Below are 23,219 nucleotides of genomic sequence, written 5' to 3'. Positions count from 1 at the left end.
TGGATCATTCACATTGACTACTTCTAGCTGTCATCATGAAAGCTTATTCAGATGATGCTAAACGTTTAATTAGCAATGTGTTTAATTTTTTTTAAAAAGAGAGCAAACGTAGCAAACCGATTTATAAGGTGTCGGATTACATGAAACGTACAACTTTTGCTCTTGGCATGAAAAAGAACATCGTGCTAACAATTGTGAAAAATAAACCAACAACCAATAAACAAAACCTTGTACAAAAAGGTAGGCATCCAAAGTTAGATTCTTTTGACATCAGGGTCATCAGCATAGCTGACCTACATTGACGAACGTTGACCTTTATGACCCAACACTGCTGCTGTTACAGGTCATTGGCTCCCTCCCTCTGCAAGCCTTCTGCGTTCTGCTGTTTATTTTGTTGACAGTTACATAGACAGATTCTTTAATACAAATGCATAAAATCGGTGATTTACAATGTGATTAGGTTGTCTGACAAAACATCCACTTGCACAGTTTGAGATCGATTGGGTCATTGGATGAAGAGATATTTACAAAAAAACAGGTCCACATGCATTTCATGCCAAACTATAGATGTGTATAGGTACTTAGGAGCATGAACGCTACAAAGTGTAACACTTCGGGAATGACTCACTTCACTGATGTAATTACTCCACAGAGCAGACGACAGTAAGTGAGGTGGCGACTCTCCAGAGTCTCAAATTAAATTGAGAGGACAAATCGAAGTCCCAGAAGAATCGAAGACACAAATAAGAAATAAAATTCAGAATTTTCTTCAGATTGTACACAAAGCAGAAATGATCGCAACTGGTGATCATCTGCGCTGAAGCTGATGGTTGTCCAAAGTGGCGAACAGGTCTACATCTGGTCGTGATAACAGGTAGATCTTCGACTGGAATATCAGAGGCAGTTGTTTCCACTCTGTAAGTGACGGGCGTTTGAGACGTGTCAGGGCATCGGCAATGACATTCCTCATCCTGGGAATTTGTCGGGCTCTGGCCACTGTTGAGTGAATCGATCAGATGATAAATTCGAAACATCAACTGAAGCAGAGCTGCTGATCCTGTCGACCCCTGATGGTTTATGTACAAAATTACCATTGAAATGTCTGACTGAATCAGTATATGAGTGAACTGTAGTTCAACTGCCCAATGCCGAATGGCGAGAATGACAGTGCTGAATTCCAATTCGTTGATATGAAGGGCTCTTTCTCCTGATGACCACTGCTAGGCCACTTGATGGAGAAAGTGAGCGTCCCAGCTTGAAAGATGCATCGACGAACAGGTGTTGAGTGGGTATGAAGGGCACCATAGAGACTCCAATGCAAACATTCCACTTGTTGAGCCACCAACGAAAGACTGAATGAAGTTGTGCGGGAAGACGAATCAACTCCCTGGGGTTGTCGTCCTGGATGTATGGGCACAGAAACATCTGAAGAGGGCGAAGCTGCAGCTGGCCCCTGTAAGTCAGCGCTTGTGCCGACGTCAACCACCCTAGTAACTTCTGCCACTGGCGAAAAGTTGTGGGTTGGACCAGCACTAGTGGTGCGTTGCACTGAATCTTGTCTCACCTCTCCTGGGGCACAAACATCATGACCTGTCATGTTGAATATTGTCTCAATAAAAGAAATCACCGGGTTGGTGTTACCTCTGATTTCAGAATTCAGCAGTCATCCTAATTGCTACGAAAGCAACTTGATGATGAACTGCCTGTGGAGATGCAGACACGGGCGCATCGGGTAATTGTAATTTGTAATTGTAATTGAATGTAATTATTACAAAAAATCTATGTAATTGCATGTAATTTGTAATTGAATGTTTAAAATTGTAATTGTAATTTAATTAATTAATTAATATCTCAATGTAATTGAACTTTTCAATTACTTTTCAATTACATCAAATTACATCTCACTTTTTTTATTTTGGTGCTCATCAGGCAACCCTTGCAATTATATTCTGTACAATAAGGAGGACAAAGCAGTGTTTTTCAATTAGATGCTTGTTGTCGGTATATACTCTAGCAGGTGTTAAGTTTTGAAAGAGATTTGAATGTCTAAGCCTTTGTAACTATCACCATCTGCACATTTGTGAAACAAAGGGAATCAGTAACGCATGACTGAATGTAGGTTGGTATTTGAGCAAATGGGGGATTAACAGTACTTTTAGTCAAGTTCCTATCAAAATGACCTCTTTGTTTATTTCTCATAGGATATGATATTCAAAGTCTTACTGAACTGTAGTCCTATTTTTATATTCATCAAAGGTAATAAGCCATAAATCCAAGTTGACAAATCCTTTAGTATGTTAATGTGGATTATGTCAGATAGAGAGAGCGGCTGATTATATATTGTAATGTAGGCCTGTAATGATGTCATGATACAGTACACCTAATGTAACAGTGGTGGACAAAGTGTTTTTTGCAACAAGAGATGATAGAGGTGGTTATTTGATAATAAGCCCAAATAAATATGCAAAATACAAATTTGATCAAATAGTGTACATTGTAGATATAACCTAATTTTGCATTTCACTTTTTGATGACAAAAATATGAATTGGATTTAGTGACCACTGTTTACAAACATCGATATCTTGTTGCTTAAAGGAATACAGAAATATATTTGTTTTGTTTTTTAACAAAGTAATTTGTAATGTAATTAATTACATTGGTAATGTAATTGTAATTTAATTAATTACATTTTAATTTAAGGTGTAATTGTATTTGTAATTGTAATTGAGGAAAATCAAAGTAATTGTAACTTAATTAATTACATTTCAAAGTAACTGAACCCATGTCTGGTGGAGCGGAAGGACGACTGGATCCTGCTGGGCTTGAACACAGTCGTCGATATAGTTCTCGAATGTCACGCCTAGACAATGCAGGTAGCTTGTTATCGGATTAGGTATCTGAGTAAAAAGCCACGGGGCCGTACATATGCCAAACAGCAGGACCCTCCATTGGTATCAATGACGCCCCTTCAAAGTAAATCGAAGATACTTCCGATAGTCTGGATGTATCGGGATGTGAAGGTAGGCGCCTCGCAGGTCGAGGGAAATGAGAGGTCTAACAACTCTTGCCTCTGAGATATCTCTTGAGATAAGAAGGTTCAATAAGTCGAGCTACTAGTCGAATGTAGTATGTTTGGGGGAATGGAGATTGTCAGTCAATCTACAGGAACGTTCACATTGTAAACGAATTGAAGAAATTCGTACGATCGGTGACCTCAGGAACGTTTCGGTTGGCCGAACAAAATGATGGTTCGCCTGGTGACAGTCCATGCATAACTGCAGAGCTCTGAACTCAGTTCTTGAGCTAGTGCAGAAACCCGAGTAACCCCAGAAAAAGTCCAACCGTTAATGGGTGTTTCTGTCTGTCACCCTTGATAAGCAGTCTCTCTCGACTGGCTGTCGAAATCCCGACACAATCACTTTTACTGGGAACGGCAGCGTTCATTGTTACTAGCATTTAAAGGCTGGACTTGATATCCGATTCGTGGGACCAAGACAAGTCTGCAAGGGCACTTCATAGTTACTCTAATCATCAAAATTCTGGTAAACAAACAGTAGTCCGCCATTTGCAACGCGTTACACGAAAGTGACAAAAACGGACAACACGGTCTTCGATAACCGGGTGAAGTCGCAACCCATAAATTCGGCTGAGCTATGCTGGCTATTTGACAAAACATCACTGCTGGTACCATGCGCTAAAAACTTCACCCATCTGTTATCTGTCCAGAAACTTGCTTATCGTGTAAAACAAAGGGAGCTGAAGATGACGAACCATCAGCAATATGCACCCAGCGATACACAAACATACTGCTACGAGTAGTCTGTAGTATCAAGACTCAGTGAAGCGTGAGTAAAGTATTCCTGGCTAGCAAGCTTATAATTATCTAGTAATGCCCTATCGGGTTGGTTGTAGAACTGATATCTACACCGAAGGGTAGATTCGCTGAACTCAATCATTCATCAAAGGTGAAGATGGGATGGTAGATTAAATCTGGAATGAGATGAGCCCCCCAGTCACGGAGGACTCATGAGAACTGGAATCGCCAGACCGTCAAGTGCCGAAGTGATATGTCTAGATGACTGGCGCTACTGACATCACATAAATCAATTCGCATGGTGAAGGACATAGCTACTACCATTGTTCAACCAGCGAATAAGGGTACAAGGAGGATAAGTTATGTGATCAAAACATTAAAAGCCACAAGCCGCCGAAGGTAAACCGGATAAAAATCAAATTGTCGTGCTTAGAGCTTGCCACTTTGTAATGAGGACTTCAGCGCCAAACATATGCCCTGAAAACTAGGATCGTGTTGAAAACTAGCAGAGTTCGACAAATTTGGCCCTATCTAGATGCAAGTTCACGAACCTTGTTGAGGATGTGGAAAACCAGTGTTGACAAGTCCCGATCCTTCATGTTGAATGTAATCAATAGAACATCTGGTATCTTGCTCTAGGTAGCTGTAGGTGGTCGGCGAACCATGCGATCATGTTTGTCGAATCAACCAAAACAATTCCTGCATCTTAAAAGCGACTGGCATAGCCCGAACCATGAAAACAAAGACGAGGTTCGATGTGGGTTAAGTGTCTTGGGAGGCATCCCAGACACATTGGCATAGGCTCTGATAGGCTGGTAAGATGCACCGTGTTGGAAATAACACGAGTGGTGAATCGCCCAATTCTTGAATAAGCTCAATTGCTGGCAACGGATTATTGACGAATGCTGACAGTTCGATGAATGCTAACAATTCAGTGATCTTGAACGGCCAGGTGAACTGGTTCGGCGATAGGAAGCGGTTCAGCCTGGTGAAAGGGTACGAGTCGGGCTGGTAAATCGGTTCAGGGTGGTGAGCCGGAATGTTGATGTGATCTGAATCAGTCCGTGATCTGGATCGGTGTTGTGATCTGGATCGGTTCGGTAATCCGAACCATTTCAATGATCTCAGCTGATGGAGAGATCTAGAACGATCAGATGAACCGGTGAGGCGAGGTGAAATGTTCCGTCCGAGGTGAATTGGTTCAACGAGGTTAATCGTTTCGGTGAAGAGAGCCGTTATGCGAGGCGAGCCGTTTCGGTGCTTTCAATCGAATCGATGATGTGAACCGTTTCAGCGATAAGAAACAGTCTTAATATTATGGCAAATTGAGCCGATGTCGTAATCCACATACGCCGTGGCTTAAACGCATTCAGTGTGGCTTAATCAGTTCGGCGATTTGACGATGTAGATCGGCTGTGTGAGTCAGCTGGTAGACTAATGCTTAGTCTCTGAATATATATAATTTTGATAGTAACAAACAAGCCGATTTAAATTGAAAAGGAGCCCCAGGGAGACCAGAGATTTAGAACCTGAGGAAATCAAGACTTGCTTTATTTAGGGCTTTAGCACTGCAGAGAGAGCTTGGCAGTGGGGAAAATAATGTGGTTCAGGGACTGTGAGACAGACTAGTCAGCTGGCAACACAGAGCGGTTTGATGAGGCAGAACGACGAGTAGACATCTGATGATGCACCAATAAAATCATCACTGTCCGACATAGGAATCTCCGGACGACGAGCAGTTAATACTGGTCGTTAAAAGCGGAGGTTTGTCGGGTGATCAACTATTGAAGTGTAGCGAGCTCTGTCTGCCAGCCAACGGGAGCAAGCATGTCTACATGCTCTAAAAACGTCCTTGATAAGGGAGCACATTCGACAACATTTGCTCCAGGAACACAGGTCAATATAACCCACACATGACGAGTGGGGATCCGAGAAGTAACTATTGTTACAGTGTGCGCAACTTAGGGTCAACTACCCATGATATATTTCTCATGTTAACTTGTATTAGTTGTAAGGAAAGCTGAGAACTCTCACAATACGTCCACACAGTGGTGCGACAAGCAGAAGAATGATCACTCTGAGGTAGTCACGTGGGTAGACAGGGGAGCGTGCTGCATGCTTAGCCGGGGACTAGGGACCTGTCCTATAAGAAGGGCAGCCTGGGGAACACAGGCGTATGGACAAGAGAGGCCTACAGGAAAAGTTCTCATTCGTTCCACTCAGCGTCGAAGCAAGAGAGAGAAGTGCAAATCGTGAGATAGGATAAGTTTTAAAATGTTGGTATTTCAATACAAATATGGCAACTATTGCAGCAATGTTGAAATAGCTATTTATGGCCAATACTTCTTCTTTTCAGAAGTGATGCTCAATGTATGTTTATTTATTTATTTTCAAATATTTTGAACTGAACAAGCTACCATATTACCTCAAAATGTGTATTATCCTCTATGAACTTCTTGGCATTTTTCCCCAGGTGAGCTCAAAATGTAATGTAGATTTTGTATCTTTCCCTGTACAACATGTGAATTACTATTGTTCACAGATTTTTACATTAAATTAGGAATTAGTTATTTGAATGCAAGCGACAATGATCTCACTCTAAAGTAGCAACATGACTTAAAAGTTTTCAACCAATCTGTAATTCAAGCACTCATATTGTTTAGTGCTGTGATTCAAGCACTCAAGATTAATAATTAACTGACAGATTCTTTCACTTGTGGGGCGGTTGGGTAGCCAAGTAATCAGATGCTGTTATGGAAATGGTTTACTGAGTCTCAGACTTAAACACAACAAAATATATTGTTAAGAGCAAGCATAAAAACATAATTAATTTATTCAATGAGTTTCACATGACATTCAAAGTCCGTAAGCACTGGGCTACATGAAGTCTGCTGCTTTTAGTCTACCTCCTCCTCCTCCGACAGACTTCAGTCTGAAACACATAACAATAATCAGGATAAAGAGTGATGATTACCTCAAGTGGATTACTGTGAGATGTACAAGTTGTATGTGGCAACAACTATTTTGGGTTTTCTAAAACTCCGACCTTGTGTATAATAAGATCTATTATGACATTTGGCAAAACTTTCACTCATTAGTGCACTTTAGGTAATGTGAATAAGAAAATTTAGATATTCACATCATATTTAACAATGTGTAATCTCAAAACCAATTAAACATTTTAACGATAAATTGTATTTTTATACTAATTATCTGATTGCATGTAGTGAGCTCCTTCTTTTTCTTTAGACTGTGTCAAAGTGTTTAGCCTCTCTGAACAGTTCAGCTGAACACATCGCTGCTCCAGTTACTGATACAGGACATCTCAGGAAGCTCATGCAGAGCATGCGATCTGTCCCTAGTTGATCATGTGACTGCCAGCTGTAATAGATCCAGGAGGAGCAGCGATCTTGTTTTACCCATAAAGTTGATCTACCACACCATTGTCGAGTTGTCAGATTGAATGAGGTTGGTTGATCTTGGATCCTCTGACCCATAAGAACTACGATCACTGCAAATCGTTTATGTGCAGGGTGAATCACTGAGTGAGAAGATGTGCTCTCCAACCACATGGAGATGATGTGTTGGTATAAACGGTGTCAAAAGACTCTCCTGCAGACCTTTGACACTGCCAGCCACCATTAATGGTACCGATGGAGGGATGATTCTAGGTGGATTGGGGATCATGATCTGCAAGAAGAAGTTTAGATTAGCCGATTCCCTCCCATCCACGGTCTTCCCAAAGGTAACATTCCTAGACTTGGATGATGATCAGGGTTGTCATCTGGAACGGGACCTGGAACCAGGATTAGTCAGTTTGTACTGTGCAGCATGTCCTGCATCAGCATCTTCTGAAATTTAAGAACTCTTCCAAGACCTGGAACTGTGTCTCCCATTCCACCTTGAAAGATACATCACTGACTTGACCAAGGTTGCCGGAACAGCTACACATTGTTCGTCACAGTGGTTAAAAGGTTCCTGTCCTTGAATAACTGTAATATTAAGTGCAAGATCTGGTCTTCCGGTAATGCATTGCGAGAGCTAAGTTGGGTGAGCATAGCGCTCCGTCTAAATCCTCTTCAATCATCAAAAATGGCAGCAACCCGGAGCCAAAACAAGTCTAAAGACAACTTACAATCAACTAATATCACTAGCCTTGAAAGATTTAGATCCCATGGCGCTTCTAAACAAAAGACCTGTGCAAAAGAAAAAGTCGATGATACTACCGGAAACGAAGACCGCATGGCCATGATGGCGGACGAACCGATGGATATGAGGGCTTTCTTTACAGCCCAAATAGATAAGCTAGCGGATAAACTAACGGGTAAAATGGACATGATACAGGAAGAACTGACAAACACAAATACAAGAATCTCAGAGGTAATCAGTTCCATCTCTTTCAATTCAAAGGCTATTGATGAAAATCGCCGGGAAATCGAAACCCTGAAAAGCACAATCAAAGAGTTACGAGACGACATGGAAAAACAGGATATGGTTTTTGAGATGCACTCACGGAAACAAAATCTACTAATCTACGGGGTTCCAGACGCTAAGAATGCCGAAGCTGAAGTGAAAAAACTATTTGAGGAAATGAACGTGGAGAACGCCAACAAAATGGACTTTGTAAATATCCATAGACTGCCACGTTACTCAACTACAGGACGCTCTGCAGAAATGCCTCTGCCTATTGTTGTGAAATTCGTGCGGATGACTGATAGGCAGCTGGTCTTCAATGCCACATTCACTAACAGACAGATGCTACGGGAAAATCATATTTCTATCCGCACAGACTTACCAGTCAAACTGAAAAAGTTCCGTGGAAAACTCGCCACTAGGGCGTTTTACTTGAGGAAAGAGTATAAGGTGCACACTAAAATCGTTGAGAAAGGTATCGACATCAGGCTGTGCTACAGGCAAAATAAAGATTCTCAGTGGCGAGATATTGGACTGGACGATACGCCTACTGTTAGATAAGCTAGAACATTGTGAACTATCACTTGCTCTATATGATGCTGCCAATCACTGATGGACTGCCGGACTGAGGCATACCGCCGAGGACCATGAGCAAGTTATCGGACAGGAGGATATTCCGATTATTGTAAAAACAAGGATCTACAACTTGTGTGCCGAGTAACATTTTGAGAATTCCACTGCAACGCTGTAATGGATACTATGAGCTCCAGGAATAATGAAAACTATGTTTATAAACTGACCTACCGTTCGAACTTTTCGAGTGTGTACTTACAATGAGGGACAATCAATTATAGAATGTTGTGTCCCTGTACAAAATGGGACGTGTATGAGAACACTTAGCTTTGTAGTTGAACACTCGATCTCTAACCACGTCAGATATATAAAATTTGTAAAACTATCTTTATTCGTTGGATTTCTGGAATGAGGATGGGCCCTCAGTACGGTAAGGTAAATACTTTTGCTTCAGAAATTAACGACATTCTGACAAGGTAATATTTTAAAAATTATGTGAAATACTGTTATTCACTGAAATTGCAACCAATGACAGTGCCCAGTCTATATTTTTTCGTGATAGAAACATAACCAGACTGTTAAATATTTCAAAACATTTTAAAATTTGAGATATTTTGTTCATGCATCTGAAATATATAAACAACAATGGACCTCTCCCATAATAAGGTATATAATATGATAAATATTGTACACCCTTTCATAGAAGGTCTAAATTCGGTGCTGCCGATTTTGAATATGCTCCTCAATGAGTGGTATCTATGTATAATTGTTTCACACTAGTGACATCCAGTTTGATGTATCACATGTAACCTCTCATGAAAAAGTTTCTGCTAGAGACAGAAGTCACTGTTTATAAAATATGTTTCATTTATTCAGGACTATGTAACTGAGTCCTTTGATTCACTTTGAGATTTCTACAACCTAGTTACACCTTCTTTCACTCCAATTTCTTAGTTAATTAGATATCAAGTTGTTCAAACTATTATGAGTTGTTCAAACTATCATGTTGGATTGAGAGACGACTGCTACATAATATTTTTTCACCATGATCACCCTTCACTTAAACTTTTTGGTGAACTAGACATGAAAAGTTGTTTGAAGTCAGTTCCTACAACTTATTTACACCTTTATACACTCCAATTCCCTAGTTAATTGGACATGATAAGTTGTTCAAACTGGCATGTTGGATTGAGAGAGGATTATTACACAATATTGACATCACCATGATCACCCTTCACTTAAACTTCTTGGTGAACGAGACATAAAAAGTTGTTTGAAATCATCATGTTGGACTGAGACATAAATGATACTTGTACTTTTATCACTTCTCTCTCGAACTGTTCAGTGAATCAGACATAAGTGTTTGAAACTATTATGTTAGTCTGACATATGACTGCTACATAATATTAACTTCATAACTCACTTCAATATCTTAGTGAACTAGACATAATACATCACTGAAATCATGTTTGATTGAGATATGAATACTACTTTATATTTACATCATTTTTCTCTCCAACTGTTTAGTCAATTGGACATGATAAATGATTGAAATCATCCTGTTAGATTGAGATGTGCCTGTTACATGATATTTGGTACTTAAATCCATGTTTAGTTTGATATGAAGCTAGCCCAGGTATCGAAATCATTTCTTAAGTCTTTAAATCCTTGTATATATATTACCCTTCACTTCTAATTTTGTAGTGAATTGAAGATAAGTCTAAAATAAGACTTGCTAACTATGAAGTCAGGCCCAAAGGTTGGGAAAGAACTTTTGATGTTTGACGAATCCTTATTCCTGTATGATCTTTCCTTTCAATTTTCCTAGTGAACTAGATATCACAAGTTCTGATATTACCATTGAAATTATGTGATTTTGAGATGTGACTGTTACATAACATTTGTTACACATATTCATACTTTGATGTTCACTGAACCTTTTGTTTTATATTTTGGCTTGTTGCTATTACCTAACCATGTCACTTTAGGTTAAGGAGCAAATAGACGGAAGCGTCAAACCTGTCTTAAACAACATTATGCGGATGTTGTTTCTTTTTTTTCTCTCTTTTTTTACCAATTTTTTTTCTTTTATTTTCCAGCAAACTTAAAAACCATTTTAGTGGGCATATAGGAGGGTATAGCAGACACCCCATGCGACTGCTTTGTGACTATAACAACAATAAAAACAGTTTTGCTTTTAAATATCATGTCTCACTTTGAAAATGGATAATAAAATTAAAATAGTTTCCGCTAACTGTAGGGGACTAGCTGACAAACAAAAGAGGAGAGAGATTATGAACATTTGGAGAAAACGTAAAGCCACAGTTATATGCCTGCAGGACATCCATATTTCTGAAAAAGACGAGAATACCATGAGGAATGAATGGGGTTTGAATTGTATCATATCACCATTCCGGTCAAATTCTAGAGGTGTTGCAATATTGTTTAACAATGATAGAGAGATTGATATTCATAAATATAAGAAAGATGAGAATGGTAATTTCATCATTGTTGACATAAGTATTGATGGTATAAGAATAACACTAGCCACTATTTACGGCCCTAACCAAGATACGCCTGATTTTTATAGAGATCTATTTAATCAAACTGATGCATTCGATAACGAATCTATTGTGCTCTGTGGTGATTGGAATGTGGTACTTGACCCAACCATAGATCTAGAGAACTACAAACATATTAACAACCCTAATGCAAGAAATGTAATTTTGGAAAAAATAGATCAACTTAACTTGACAGATATCTGGCGTGACCTTAAAGAACCACTAAACTTTGTTTTTTGTTACTCTTTTAACCATTACATATGAAAGATTTGTGGTTAGTCTTATGCGGAACACCAAATTTATTCTTTAAAAACTTGTGGTTAATTAATACCGAAAGCATTAAAAGTGGCCAAAAGTCGCCTGCTTCCTCTCACCGCCAACTAAAACCACAGACAGGTTACGTAACTCTGTCGCCAGAGCACTGCAGTGACGCCATATGAGGAACGATTTTCAGTTAGTTGTATAGAAAGTGTGTAGCACGCTCATCATTTTGATGATTTCTCGACATCAACGACAACATGCCGAATCGCTGCTTTGTCGCCAATTGCTCCTAGGGTCGGGCGATGGTGTCACCATGCACAGATTTCCACAGGACCCCTCAGTTCGTGCTAAATGGGTTATGTTTGTGAGAGCTGCGAGCCGCTAGGAAGCCTGAAACGACATCTTACTTGTGTTCAGATTGCTTCACGGAAGTTAAAGAATCAAAACTACTTACTAGTTGTAGTAAAATATGTATATGATTGATGACCATAAAGATTTTCCATGACACAACTTGTAACATAATCCATTTCTTCCTCGAAGCTTGAGGTTGTGGTCAAGTAACAATAATATTGTAAGTAGTATTATATTGATTGACCCACCTCGCTGCCAGGAGAGAAATTGTTATGTTATCGCTATAATCATGCAAAATCCTATTGGCTATCAATAAAATACATATTTATTATAGTAGAAAGTAGTTTTGATTTTGTATTACTCGTGAAAACAAACCTAAATACCATTTATCCTCAGACTGGCGGATGTTCGCTACAGGGCCGCCATTTTAAAAATAAAAAAATCTGTTAGAATTAATGAGATTATAGTTTGTTTTCACAAGTTAGAAAATCAAGACTACTTTCTACTCAGTAGTTAAATATGTATTGGAATCATAACCAAACGGATTTTGCATGACACAACTTATAACATAACGATTTCTTCCACGGAAGCTGCAGGTGGGGGTCGAAGTCACAATACCGCGCCGATAAATTTCTTGCTACATTCACATGGTTAATGTCCACTCACCAGTATGTAGATACTAGTCAATGTGCGCCTTTATATTTGGTCTTATAATCCTAATTAGTTTATTATCATACTTTTATGCATTTTGAAACTAAATAAAAGCTGACGATCTGCTGATACTTATAGTGAATTTATAACAGAACTGTAATATCTAGACATTTTATAGTTTGCCAATGTGAATCATAATTCGCACACACACCCTAGTGTATGTCGTCTGTCTCATTACACTTCACGGCGCGAAAACAATGATTCTGTTGAATGCTACGACAAATGAATAAAAACAAAATGCAAATATTAAAATTAAAACAGATTAAAGTTATAGGAACAATATCAGGCCATTACCTTGTTTGAGGAATGTATCCATCAATATCCACAAACTGTTCCAAATGATGTGTCTTTTAACAGTTTAATAAACTAAAAAGTGATAAATCTTTTCAGGTATTGGTGTATAGTCTCATTGGTCACCCAAGATAGCACACCTGGCAACTAATTGCATAATGTCCGCCTTTCATTAAAACAGTAATTTAGTTAGCCAATAATGGGCAATCAATCAATGTATTGCCGGTTAATCCTTTGAAAGAAGGACGTTGTTTTTACGCAGACACCGACACGGCAGAGTGTATTCAGTATAGATTAGTAAATCTACATACATAAACACTACCTTTTGACAAATCCGCTGTGTAAGATAAAAGTAATTAATCAATCAGCGTGTTATCGGTAAATCCTTTGATCGATGTTTATAATGTTGAATATTTACTCCAGACACAAGAAATGCCAAATGGGAACCTTTGTCGGGTAATCTAAGTGTGTTACCACTAATTATACCTGTTATAAATGCATTAACCATCAAGTGAATGATGACAAATAACATGTGTAGGTTTATACCACCTAACACGGGTTACAACAAGGGAGTATTAATTGCTGTATTGCATGTGAAAACTTATGGGCCGACACTGTTTTGAGAATACAAACAGATTTTTACATGACATGATTAAATATCGAGGTAAAAAACAAAGAAATGGGATCAATTTGGATCAGTCATTATACAAATAGGGCCTAACGACACCAATCAATTGTGACAGAAGCTGCCTATGAAAACAAGTTGTAACTCGGAAACTAGGCAAAGCAGGAGACAAAATTAAATGCCAGTAGATTGTGAGAACATATAGCTTTCATTTTCCACAACAATTGTCACGATTTCAGGTTTATACAAGCCTGTAAACAAGATAATTTACCCCTAAAATGTAGATGAATTCTTCATCGGCCCTCAAAGCTATTCCTCATATGACGTCACAGAGTCACGCCAGCTCTGATTGGTTGAAATTTCGTTCGCGGGTGAGAATTGTGCACTGTTGTCAAAAAGGTCGATTTAAGTCAATTAAAGGTCGAAATGAGTAGTTTTAATGACGGGGTTTCATTTATAACGATGCCAGTTAGTGATTTATGTATTTGTACCCCCTAGGGTTTATGTGACCTTTAATAGCAATACGAGAAAGTATACTTGGTGGAAAAAAAACCCTAGACAGCAAGCCAGGTTAGATTTTTTTTGGTCTCCCACGATGTTGGTTGTATGACAGTAGACACCGAAATTCTCCCTGGTTATAAATCTGACCACTCTACCATAACATTTACATTTTCAAATAATAATAACACAAGAGGAAAAGGCTACTGGAAATTTAATACCTCTTTATTGCGAGACAAAGAATACATAAAAATAGTAAGGACCGAGATAGAATTAGCTAAACAGCAATATACACTTAATAATCATACCGAAGATATAAACAACATTGATGAAAATGACTTGCTCTTAAGTATCGATGACTGTCTCTTTCTGGAAACTTTGTTGATGAATATTAGAGGTAAATCAATATCCTACAGCACCTACATTAAGAAACTAAAAAAGAAAAAACTAAAGATTTGGAAGCTAAAATAACTGATACTGAAGACACAATAACCGTGAGGTACTTTCAAAATATAGATGAGGCTCTCTTATCTGATCTATCCACATATAAGTTAGAACTTGAAAAATCAAAGAGGAAGAGGTTAAAGGTATCCAGATTAGAAACAGAATGTTATGGCAGGAAGAAGGCGAAAAACCTTCAAAATATTTTTGTAACCTTGAAAACAGACACTTTACTAGTAAAGCCATTAACTGTCTGGTATCGGACGATGGTGAGTTAATTACTGATGAAAAGGACATCTTGTGTAGGCAAAAACAATTTTATCAAGATTTATATGCTGAAAAAGATAACAAGATAGACCACAGTGAAATACTATCCGAACTTGACGTCCCTGTTCTTCCAAACACTTTGATAGAAAAACTAGAAGAGCCAATAAATATAAATGAAATACTAAATGCCTTGAAGTCTATGAAAAACGATAAAAGTCCCGGTATTGACGGATATTCAATAGAATTTTTTAAATTCTTTTGGTGCGATCTGGGAAAATGGATATTTCGCTATATAAATGAAGCATTCAAAAATAATTATCTTACTTTAACTATGAACAGGGGAGTAATAACTTGTATACCTAAGCAAGGAAAAGACTGAAAACTGCTAAAAAATTGGCGTCCAATTTCTCTGTTAAATTCTGTGTATAAATTGATTCGTGCTTGCATTACTAATAGACTAAAATGTACTCTCGATTATTTAATACAGGAAAATCAGACCGGTTTTATTCCAGGGAGATGTATTAGTGAAAATATAAGACTCCTTTATGACATTATTTTTAAAACTAGAAAACAAAACATTAAGGGGCTCCTGTTGTTAATTGACTTTGAAAAGGCCTTCGATACTGTTTCAAAACCCTTCATCTATTCTGTTATGAAAAAGTTCGGATTTGGCAACTATATGCTCAAATGGATATCCCTTTTAACAAGTAATGCCACTTCATGTGTCATTCAAAATGGCCACTTATCAGACTTTTTCCCTAATTCGAGAGGTTGTCGTCAAGGGGACCCAATTTCACCGTATCTTTTTCTTTTTGTTGCCGAAATTCTAGGCATTATGATCCGTGGGAATTCTGATATCAAGGGTGTTGTACTAAACAGTAAGGAATATAAACTAGGCCAATATGCTGATGACACTCAGCTTTTCTTGGATGGCACAGAGGATAGTCTAAAGGCAGCTATGGATACTCTCTCTCTTTTTTATAGAATTTCAGGATTGAAAATTAATGTTGATAAAACTAAAGCAATATGGTTAGGGGCTATGATTAATAGTAAAGATATAATCTGTAGTGAATACATACTGGATTGGGTTTCTGGTAACTTTGAGGTCTTAGGTATAGTATTAAACGCTAAGTTGAACGACCTTTGGGTTATCAACACTAAAAAAAGAATGGCTCTAATACTGAATATTTTAAGAAAATTAAGAAGACATTTAACTGTTATCGGGAAAATTACAGTTATTAAAACTCTAGCTCTTTCCTCCTTGGTTCATATCTTTACAGCTCTACCTAATCCACCAAATGCTTTTATTAAAGACTTAGAGCAAATATTCTTCTTTTCTGTGGAATGGGAAACCTGACAAAATAAAAAGAGTAACATTGAAAAAGGACCACCGGGAAGGGGGAATTAGGATGACGGATATCCTTTCTTTCATCGACTCACTAAAAATAACAGCATTGAAAAGATGCCTTTGTAGAGCTCCTTGCAATAATCCGTGCAATGTTCCCATTATACCATTACTCCAATTAGGAGCTAATAGTGATCTATCTAAGGAAGTTGATAACCTTTATTGGAAGAATGTTTTTCAGGCATGGACGAGGTATAGATCTTCCTTTAAAATTGATCAATATGACTATGAGAAAATACTTCATGAACTGTTGTGGCTAAACCATCACTTTGTAAACCCTTCTCTTTTTATCTGCAGTTGGTTCAACAAGGGTGTAACTGAGATTAAAGATATATGTAACTGATGGATTATTATCTTTTGATGACTTTAAGAATAGATTTTTTAGTTAAAGGTACCTTTTTGGATTACAACAGAGTTTTGAGTAGTATTCCCAATACATGGAAAGCCACAATAAATGACCATAAACTAGAAAATCAAAATCTTGGTATTAATGAAGCGATATTAACTCTGCTTACACCTTCAAAAGGCTGTAGAATATTTTATGACAAATTGATCAAATCAGATAGATTGCCTGATGTGTGTAGAAAATGGGAAGTTTTGATAAACATTGCTATACCTTGGGACGCTATTTTCTTAAATTATAGAAAATGTACAAATGATATTAAACTCTTAGATTTTCAGTACAGATTCATTCACAAAGCTATTTATACAAGAAAAGAATTAGTAAAGATGAAAATAATAGATAATGATCACTGTATATTCTGTAAAAAAGAATCTGAAGACATTGTACATGTGTATGTTTCATGTGATATTGTTCAGACTTTTTGGATTGACTTAAGTATGTATATTAAAAACACTGTTAATATTAATATCCTATTTACGAAATTTACTATATTACTGGGGATTAACACTGGCTACCTTTTTATTGATAACATCATTCTTGCTGGAAAAAGATTCATATATCTAGCCAGTATAAATGATAGAAAACCGACTTTGGACAAATTTCTAAATTCACTAAAAAAAATTCTATCAATTGAAAGATATATAGCCAGATAAAATAACAACATGGCAAAGTTCCAGAGAAAATGGCCCAAGGAATTGAAACTGTAGCATCTTTCTTATATGATGCAATACCTACTATAAAAGTGCTAATAATTACTATAAAAGTGCTCTACTCCTATTACATTATATTTAGCTATACTGTGTGCTATGCTAACACAGCGTATCATGCGCTATGTATAGTATTGTTCTGGCTGGACCAAAATGTATACTATGTCATATGGATATTTCACTACACTATTTTTTGTACAACGATATTTTATGAAAATCAAGTGTAATACATGTTGGGCTCGAGACTATACCCTCTTAGTACTTGATGCATATGTCATGCCTGATTTACTATTTCATCAAATGATATTCAAATGCCATCCTGTATGTTTCACTGAAATGCTTGTTTTACTATTTCGCCAAATGATACTCAAATGTCATCCTGCATGCTTCACTGAAATGCTTGTCCACCATTTCATCAAACGTCCTTATGCCAGCCTGTATGCTCCACTGAAATGAATAAAAAAAAAAAAGGAAAAAAAGAAGAAAAAAAAAGAAAACATCTGGTCTAGGACAAACACGATAGCCGTCATACCAACCATTACATCCATGGTGAAACAGTCACTAAGTCAATGCCAGGTATCATTGTTACTGAATGAAGCACTAATAACACCTCTTTTAAAGAAGCCAACATTGGAACCAAATGTCTTTAAGAACTATCGCCCAGTTTCAAATCTGCCATTCATTTCCAAACTGATAGAGTGTGTTGTAGCAAACCAACTGAAACAAAACCTCCTGGACAAAAATCTTGGTGATATCATGCAGTCAGCATCCAAAATAGGTCATAACACAGAAACAGCTAGCTGCGTGTGCAGAATGACCTTCTGCATGCTGTTGATTCCAAGGGAGCAGCAATTCTTGTCCTCTTGGATCTATCAGTGGCTTTTGACACGACAGAACATTCCACTCGCTTGGAAACTCTACAGTTACGTCTTGGAGTCACTGGCGTTGCGTTATCATGGTTTCAATCATATCTCACAGGATGCAAGCAATCAGTTATCATCAATCGGGTAAGGTCTGAGAGCAGAGAATTAAGGTTTGGAGTGCCACAAGGCTCAGTCCTAGGCCCAATCCTGTTCACTGTATATACCATACCCGTTGGTGATTTAGCCCACAATCTCAGTTATCATCTCTATGCTAATGACACTCGGATTCAAGCCACTAACTGCATCTGCTGTACAGAATACCCTGCAAACAATAACAAATTGCATAGTTGAGATCAAATATTGGATGAATTGGAGACACGTTTGTTCAACCAGAAAGCCATGCTTGAAATCTAGGTGTCATCTTTGACTCAACATTAAGCATGGAAAATCACGTCCGTAACATCTGCAAATCTGCTTATTACTACCTAAGGAACATCTGACAGATTAGCAGGTACATGGACACACCATCAGTAAAATGCCTAACCCATGCATTTGTGACATCCCGGCTAGACTACTGCAACAGTGTACTCTATGGAATACAGCAGCAGTACATGAACAAGTTACAGCGTGTTCAAAACACAGCTGCCAGGCTCATAACACGCACACATATGTATGTGCACATAACACCAGTCCTGAAGGATTTACACTGGCTCCCTGTAAAAGACAGAGTTGCATTCAAACTTCTTGTGTTTGTTTAAAGGTTCATTAATGGGCTTGCTCCATTCTATCTCCAGGAACCAGTCAACATTCACAAGCCTGGAAGGTCACTCAGATCAGCTAGTCAGCAAAGCTTAGATGTCCCATCTGTCCAAACCACAACATACGGGGACAGAGAATTTAGCAGAGCGGGTGCTGTACTCTGGAATGGATTACCTGAAAATGTCAGAAAATCAGAAAATATCAACAGTTTCTGATCTTGTCCCAAAACCATCCTCTTCAAATGAGCATTCGACTAAGAGCACATGAGCAGGACTCTGGATATGTAGCGCTATACAAATGTCTAATTTGATTTGATTTGTTTGCAGCTGACATCACAACCACCTTTGTGGCAGCAAGGATCATATTAATAGCAGACAATGTTTTATTTCTTACCAAGTCCAAGTGAACTAGTTCACGATGATCGACAACTAGTAGCAAATTGTGGCGTTTGGGACAGAGTGTATGGATATCATCCAGATCACCTGAAGATACATTGTTAGGTAGTTGCAACTTGTCCGCTATTCATGAAAGGTGATTGAGAGATGAACACCACATGAGATTGCACAGTTGGCATAAGAGTTGGCTGATTTGTAGACACATCAGAGAGACAGAACAGATGCTGTAAAATCTAGTTGAGGTACAAGTCAGAGGGAGTGTCTTGGAAGTCATCATCTGTCGGTATGGGAGATTTTTATGAGCATCTTTTTTCTGTAGAACATTTGCACTTCAAGGTTGCGGGTCCAAACTCTTGAGATCTGTGCTTCGAGTCTCTATATGATATACATCTTGAGTGGGCTTTGATAGATACAGCAAATTGGTTGCCATCTAAGTGTTCACAGGCAGAACATGGAGCATTCCAGCTATATATGCCAAGACAATCTATTCACAATGCATGTGGATCAAGGGATGAAAACGTGTTATTGCAGATGGAGCAAACTTTATGGTTTCTTCCTCACGCGTCATCCTTGACCCACACTCAACAGCTGAAGTTTACTAGATAGACACTATGTATGCTGTCACGCATGTTTTGTACTTGGCCCTAGATGTGCAAAAGACATGACTGATACAAGATTGACATGCTGTGATTTGGATGTTTGTCATGAGGACTATTGTGAGGCACCACACATCCAGCACACAATACAGTGCCTACCTCTCCAAGATTTGGTGGTCTGATGTTCCAGCTGTATCACTCTCAGAGCTTGAGGTGTTACTATCCTCACTGGAGCTCTGGTTCCTCTCGGTTCTCTTCTTCCTCCTCCTCTTCTTCTTTTCCTTTTTGTATTTACTCTTCTTATTCTTGGCCTGGTAGAGAATGACAGTTGGTCAGGGTGCACATGTTAGAAGTGACCAGAACTAAAAAGGTGTTATTGTTCATACAATAACAAAAGCAGAGATGCCAACCCTAATTTAGCCCAATTAGTATTTTCGCCAAAAACTGATGCAAAAATTAGTATTAACTTTTACAAAGAATTTTAATACTGAATAAAAATTGTAAATATATAGTCTAAGGCCTTGTTTTTAACATTGTCCTCATCTAAATCAGTAGTAAGTATCCACATATAGCTTGATACTGAATAAAATGGGAGTTGAAATTTATTGTGTATGAATGCATTATGCTATTTGATAATTTGATTTCATGTATTATTTTTTTAAAATTTGTATATTTTTACTGCTATCGTAGTTGGCATCTAATCTGTGTTGTTTTTTCATAATGAATGAACCACGATAAAATCGTATGGGTTGGCATCTCCAAACCTTAAAAGCAATTCCATCTTTTCCTGAATCCCTGAAACCTTATCCCAATAAACATGAAACATGAACCATTTTGAGTCTACCAAATCAAGTGGAAACCTATTTGTAACAGGTCATAATTTCCCTGGTCCAAAAACCTTACAAAGCTATTTGGCCTTGATAAGATATTCATGTGGAAGTTCCCTTAACAATTTACAGGTCATCTTCATCTTCCTAGGCCAAACTCTCTCATTCTGGCAATATCTCAGGTGAGATTAAAAAGAAATCAATAGCAAAGAGTAATATATCAAGAAGTAGCCTAGCTAGGCCAGAATCTTCCCACTTTTCATAGAAAACAGCCTAACAAAATATCCTAGTTTAAACACAGGGAATATCCTAGTTTGGCGGGGAGAGAAAGAAGAGACTTTTAGCCTAGCCCAAACTTTCCCGGGGTAAGAATATCCTAGGCCAGATTCTCCCCGGGGAAAGTTTAGACCCATATTCATAACACCTAATGATATCTAATGCTATATACCCTTGTCATATCAGGTTATAATAATGTTTGGTTTAGTGATGTGAATACATGCCCAATACATTTCATCTTTAATGAAGACATTTCCTTTCCTCTGACAACCGTATTAACTAAGCGATAATAACTTCTGCTTAAATAGTTCAGACATTTAATCTCAGCCATGTGGTCAATAGCCAGAAATTTACAAATTCAAGGCATACATCAAGTGATCCTATAACCTGAAGCATCCTACCTAAATAATAGTGTTAACATGACCCTGACAACTGGCAGGTGTAGTGAAAAGGGTACAGTTGTTTATATGAAAATGGTTGTACCACTGAGTTAAAATTGATGATTTCTATTTTTTGACAATAAGGTTTCTGGTGACCTTGGTCATCATCAGAATGTTCTGATTCCCACGGTTCTATGTATACTAGGCACATAAAGAAACTGTGCATACACAAATTTAAAATCTAACTTTATCATACCTGTGTAGACACATAAGGATTTAAACTCAGAGATTAGTGACATGTATCCAACATGCATGCACGCGGCACGTTCCGTGACGTCAGTGGGTTTGTCCTTGAGACGTGCAATACGTTGTTGCACGTGCATTCCGGGAAAGAGAAACAGAGCCAATGAATGCCACACAATACTGTCACTTTGGAAAGCTCAACCCCTGCCCTTGCGATCGTTCAAAAAAATATTGAAACGCATAGCATGCCAAGGCTCACGTCTGCACAACATCATGAGGCCATTGGGATGGTCCGTGGGGGAAATGTCTCAACGACAAGTGGCTGCACATTTCCACTGCCACCGGAACACCATTTCTGCACTGGTGAGACGCTACCAGAACACAAATGACGTCATCGGTCGGCCACGTTCTGGACGTCCACGTGTAACAACGCCAAGACAGGACAGAACGATAAGGGTTACTCATCTTCGCCATAGGTTTCAGACTGCAGTGATGACTGCCCGAACCATCCCAGGACATCGCCGTATCCATCCCAACACAGTTCGACAATGTTTACGTCATCACGGGATCAGACCACGACGTCCCGCCATACGGCCTATCCTGACACAACGTCATCGACAAGCTCGCCGAATGTGGTGCCGAAATCATGTCCGCAGACCCTTGTTTTGGTGGAGAAATGTTGTTTTTTACAGACGAGTCCAGGTTTAACATTTCCCATAGTGATGGACGTCAACGTGCCTATAGACGCGTGGGAGAACGTTATGCACAGGCCTGTGTCTTGGAGAGGAATCTCTTTGGTGGTGGTTCCGTTATGATTTGGGGTGGATTAACAGCACGCCAAAGAACTCCTTTGGTGATTGTTCAGGGCAACTTAACTAATATGGGCTACAGGGATCAGATTCTTCGACCTGTGGCAATTCCTTTTCTGCAATGTCATGGCCCTGGGTTAACATTCCAACAGGACAATGCCGCCCTCATACGGCAAGGGTTGCTATGGATTTCTTGCAACACCACAACGTTGACTTACTGCCTTGGCCTGCAAATTCACCGGATCTCTCCCCGATAGAGCATGTTTGGGACGAGATGGATCGACGTCTACGCCGTCTTCCTCATCCGCCAGATAACGTCCTTGACCTTGCAACAGAACTTGAGAGAATCTGGCGTGACATCCCACAAGCCTTCCTTGCACGTTTGATAGGCTCTATGCGTCGTTGATGCACTGCTGTTCTCAATGCCGATGGTGGACATACCCGTTATTGAGCTTGTGACATGGTCGTTTGACCCCTGTCCCGCTTGTGGACTCGTGACGTCATTGTGATTGACTTTTCAATTGAAATTCTCCCGACTTGTTATGGTCTCATGATCCCTCCATTAAAGTTTATATGTACCTTTGACATTGTTATCGTACTTATCAACTGGGATAATATTTTGACAATGCACAGTTTCTGTATGTGGCTAGTATATATAAAGTGCTAAAAATAGTGCAACAGCACTCAAGCTCAATTGGATATGTAGTCAACAGTCTAAAATGTCAACAAAGACTGCCACATGACAGGAG

The 23,219-nt window shown here is 38.6% G+C and overlaps 1 protein-coding gene across 1 annotated transcript in view; it reads right to left on the bottom strand.

Moving 5' to 3' along the window:
- Positions 1-6,617: 6,617 nt before the first annotated feature.
- LOC124262160 (G patch domain-containing protein 1-like) overlaps positions 6,618-23,219 on the bottom strand; it is a 91,169-nt gene continuing 74,567 nt past the window's right edge. The window contains 2 exon segments of the mRNA XM_046696621.1: positions 6,618-6,747; positions 20,095-20,246. Of these exon segments, the coding sequence (XP_046552577.1) occupies positions 6,693-6,747; positions 20,095-20,246 (207 nt within the window). The 3' untranslated portion in view covers positions 6,618-6,692.

The sequence above is a fragment of the Haliotis rubra genome, unplaced genomic scaffold (assembly GCF_003918875.1).
Source record: "Haliotis rubra isolate DU_JTF1 unplaced genomic scaffold, ASM391887v1 Scf12, whole genome shotgun sequence".
In the NCBI taxonomy this organism is placed as follows: Eukaryota; Metazoa; Mollusca; class Gastropoda; order Lepetellida; family Haliotidae; genus Haliotis; species Haliotis rubra.
This window is presented reverse-complemented; position numbering and strand designations above follow the sequence as displayed.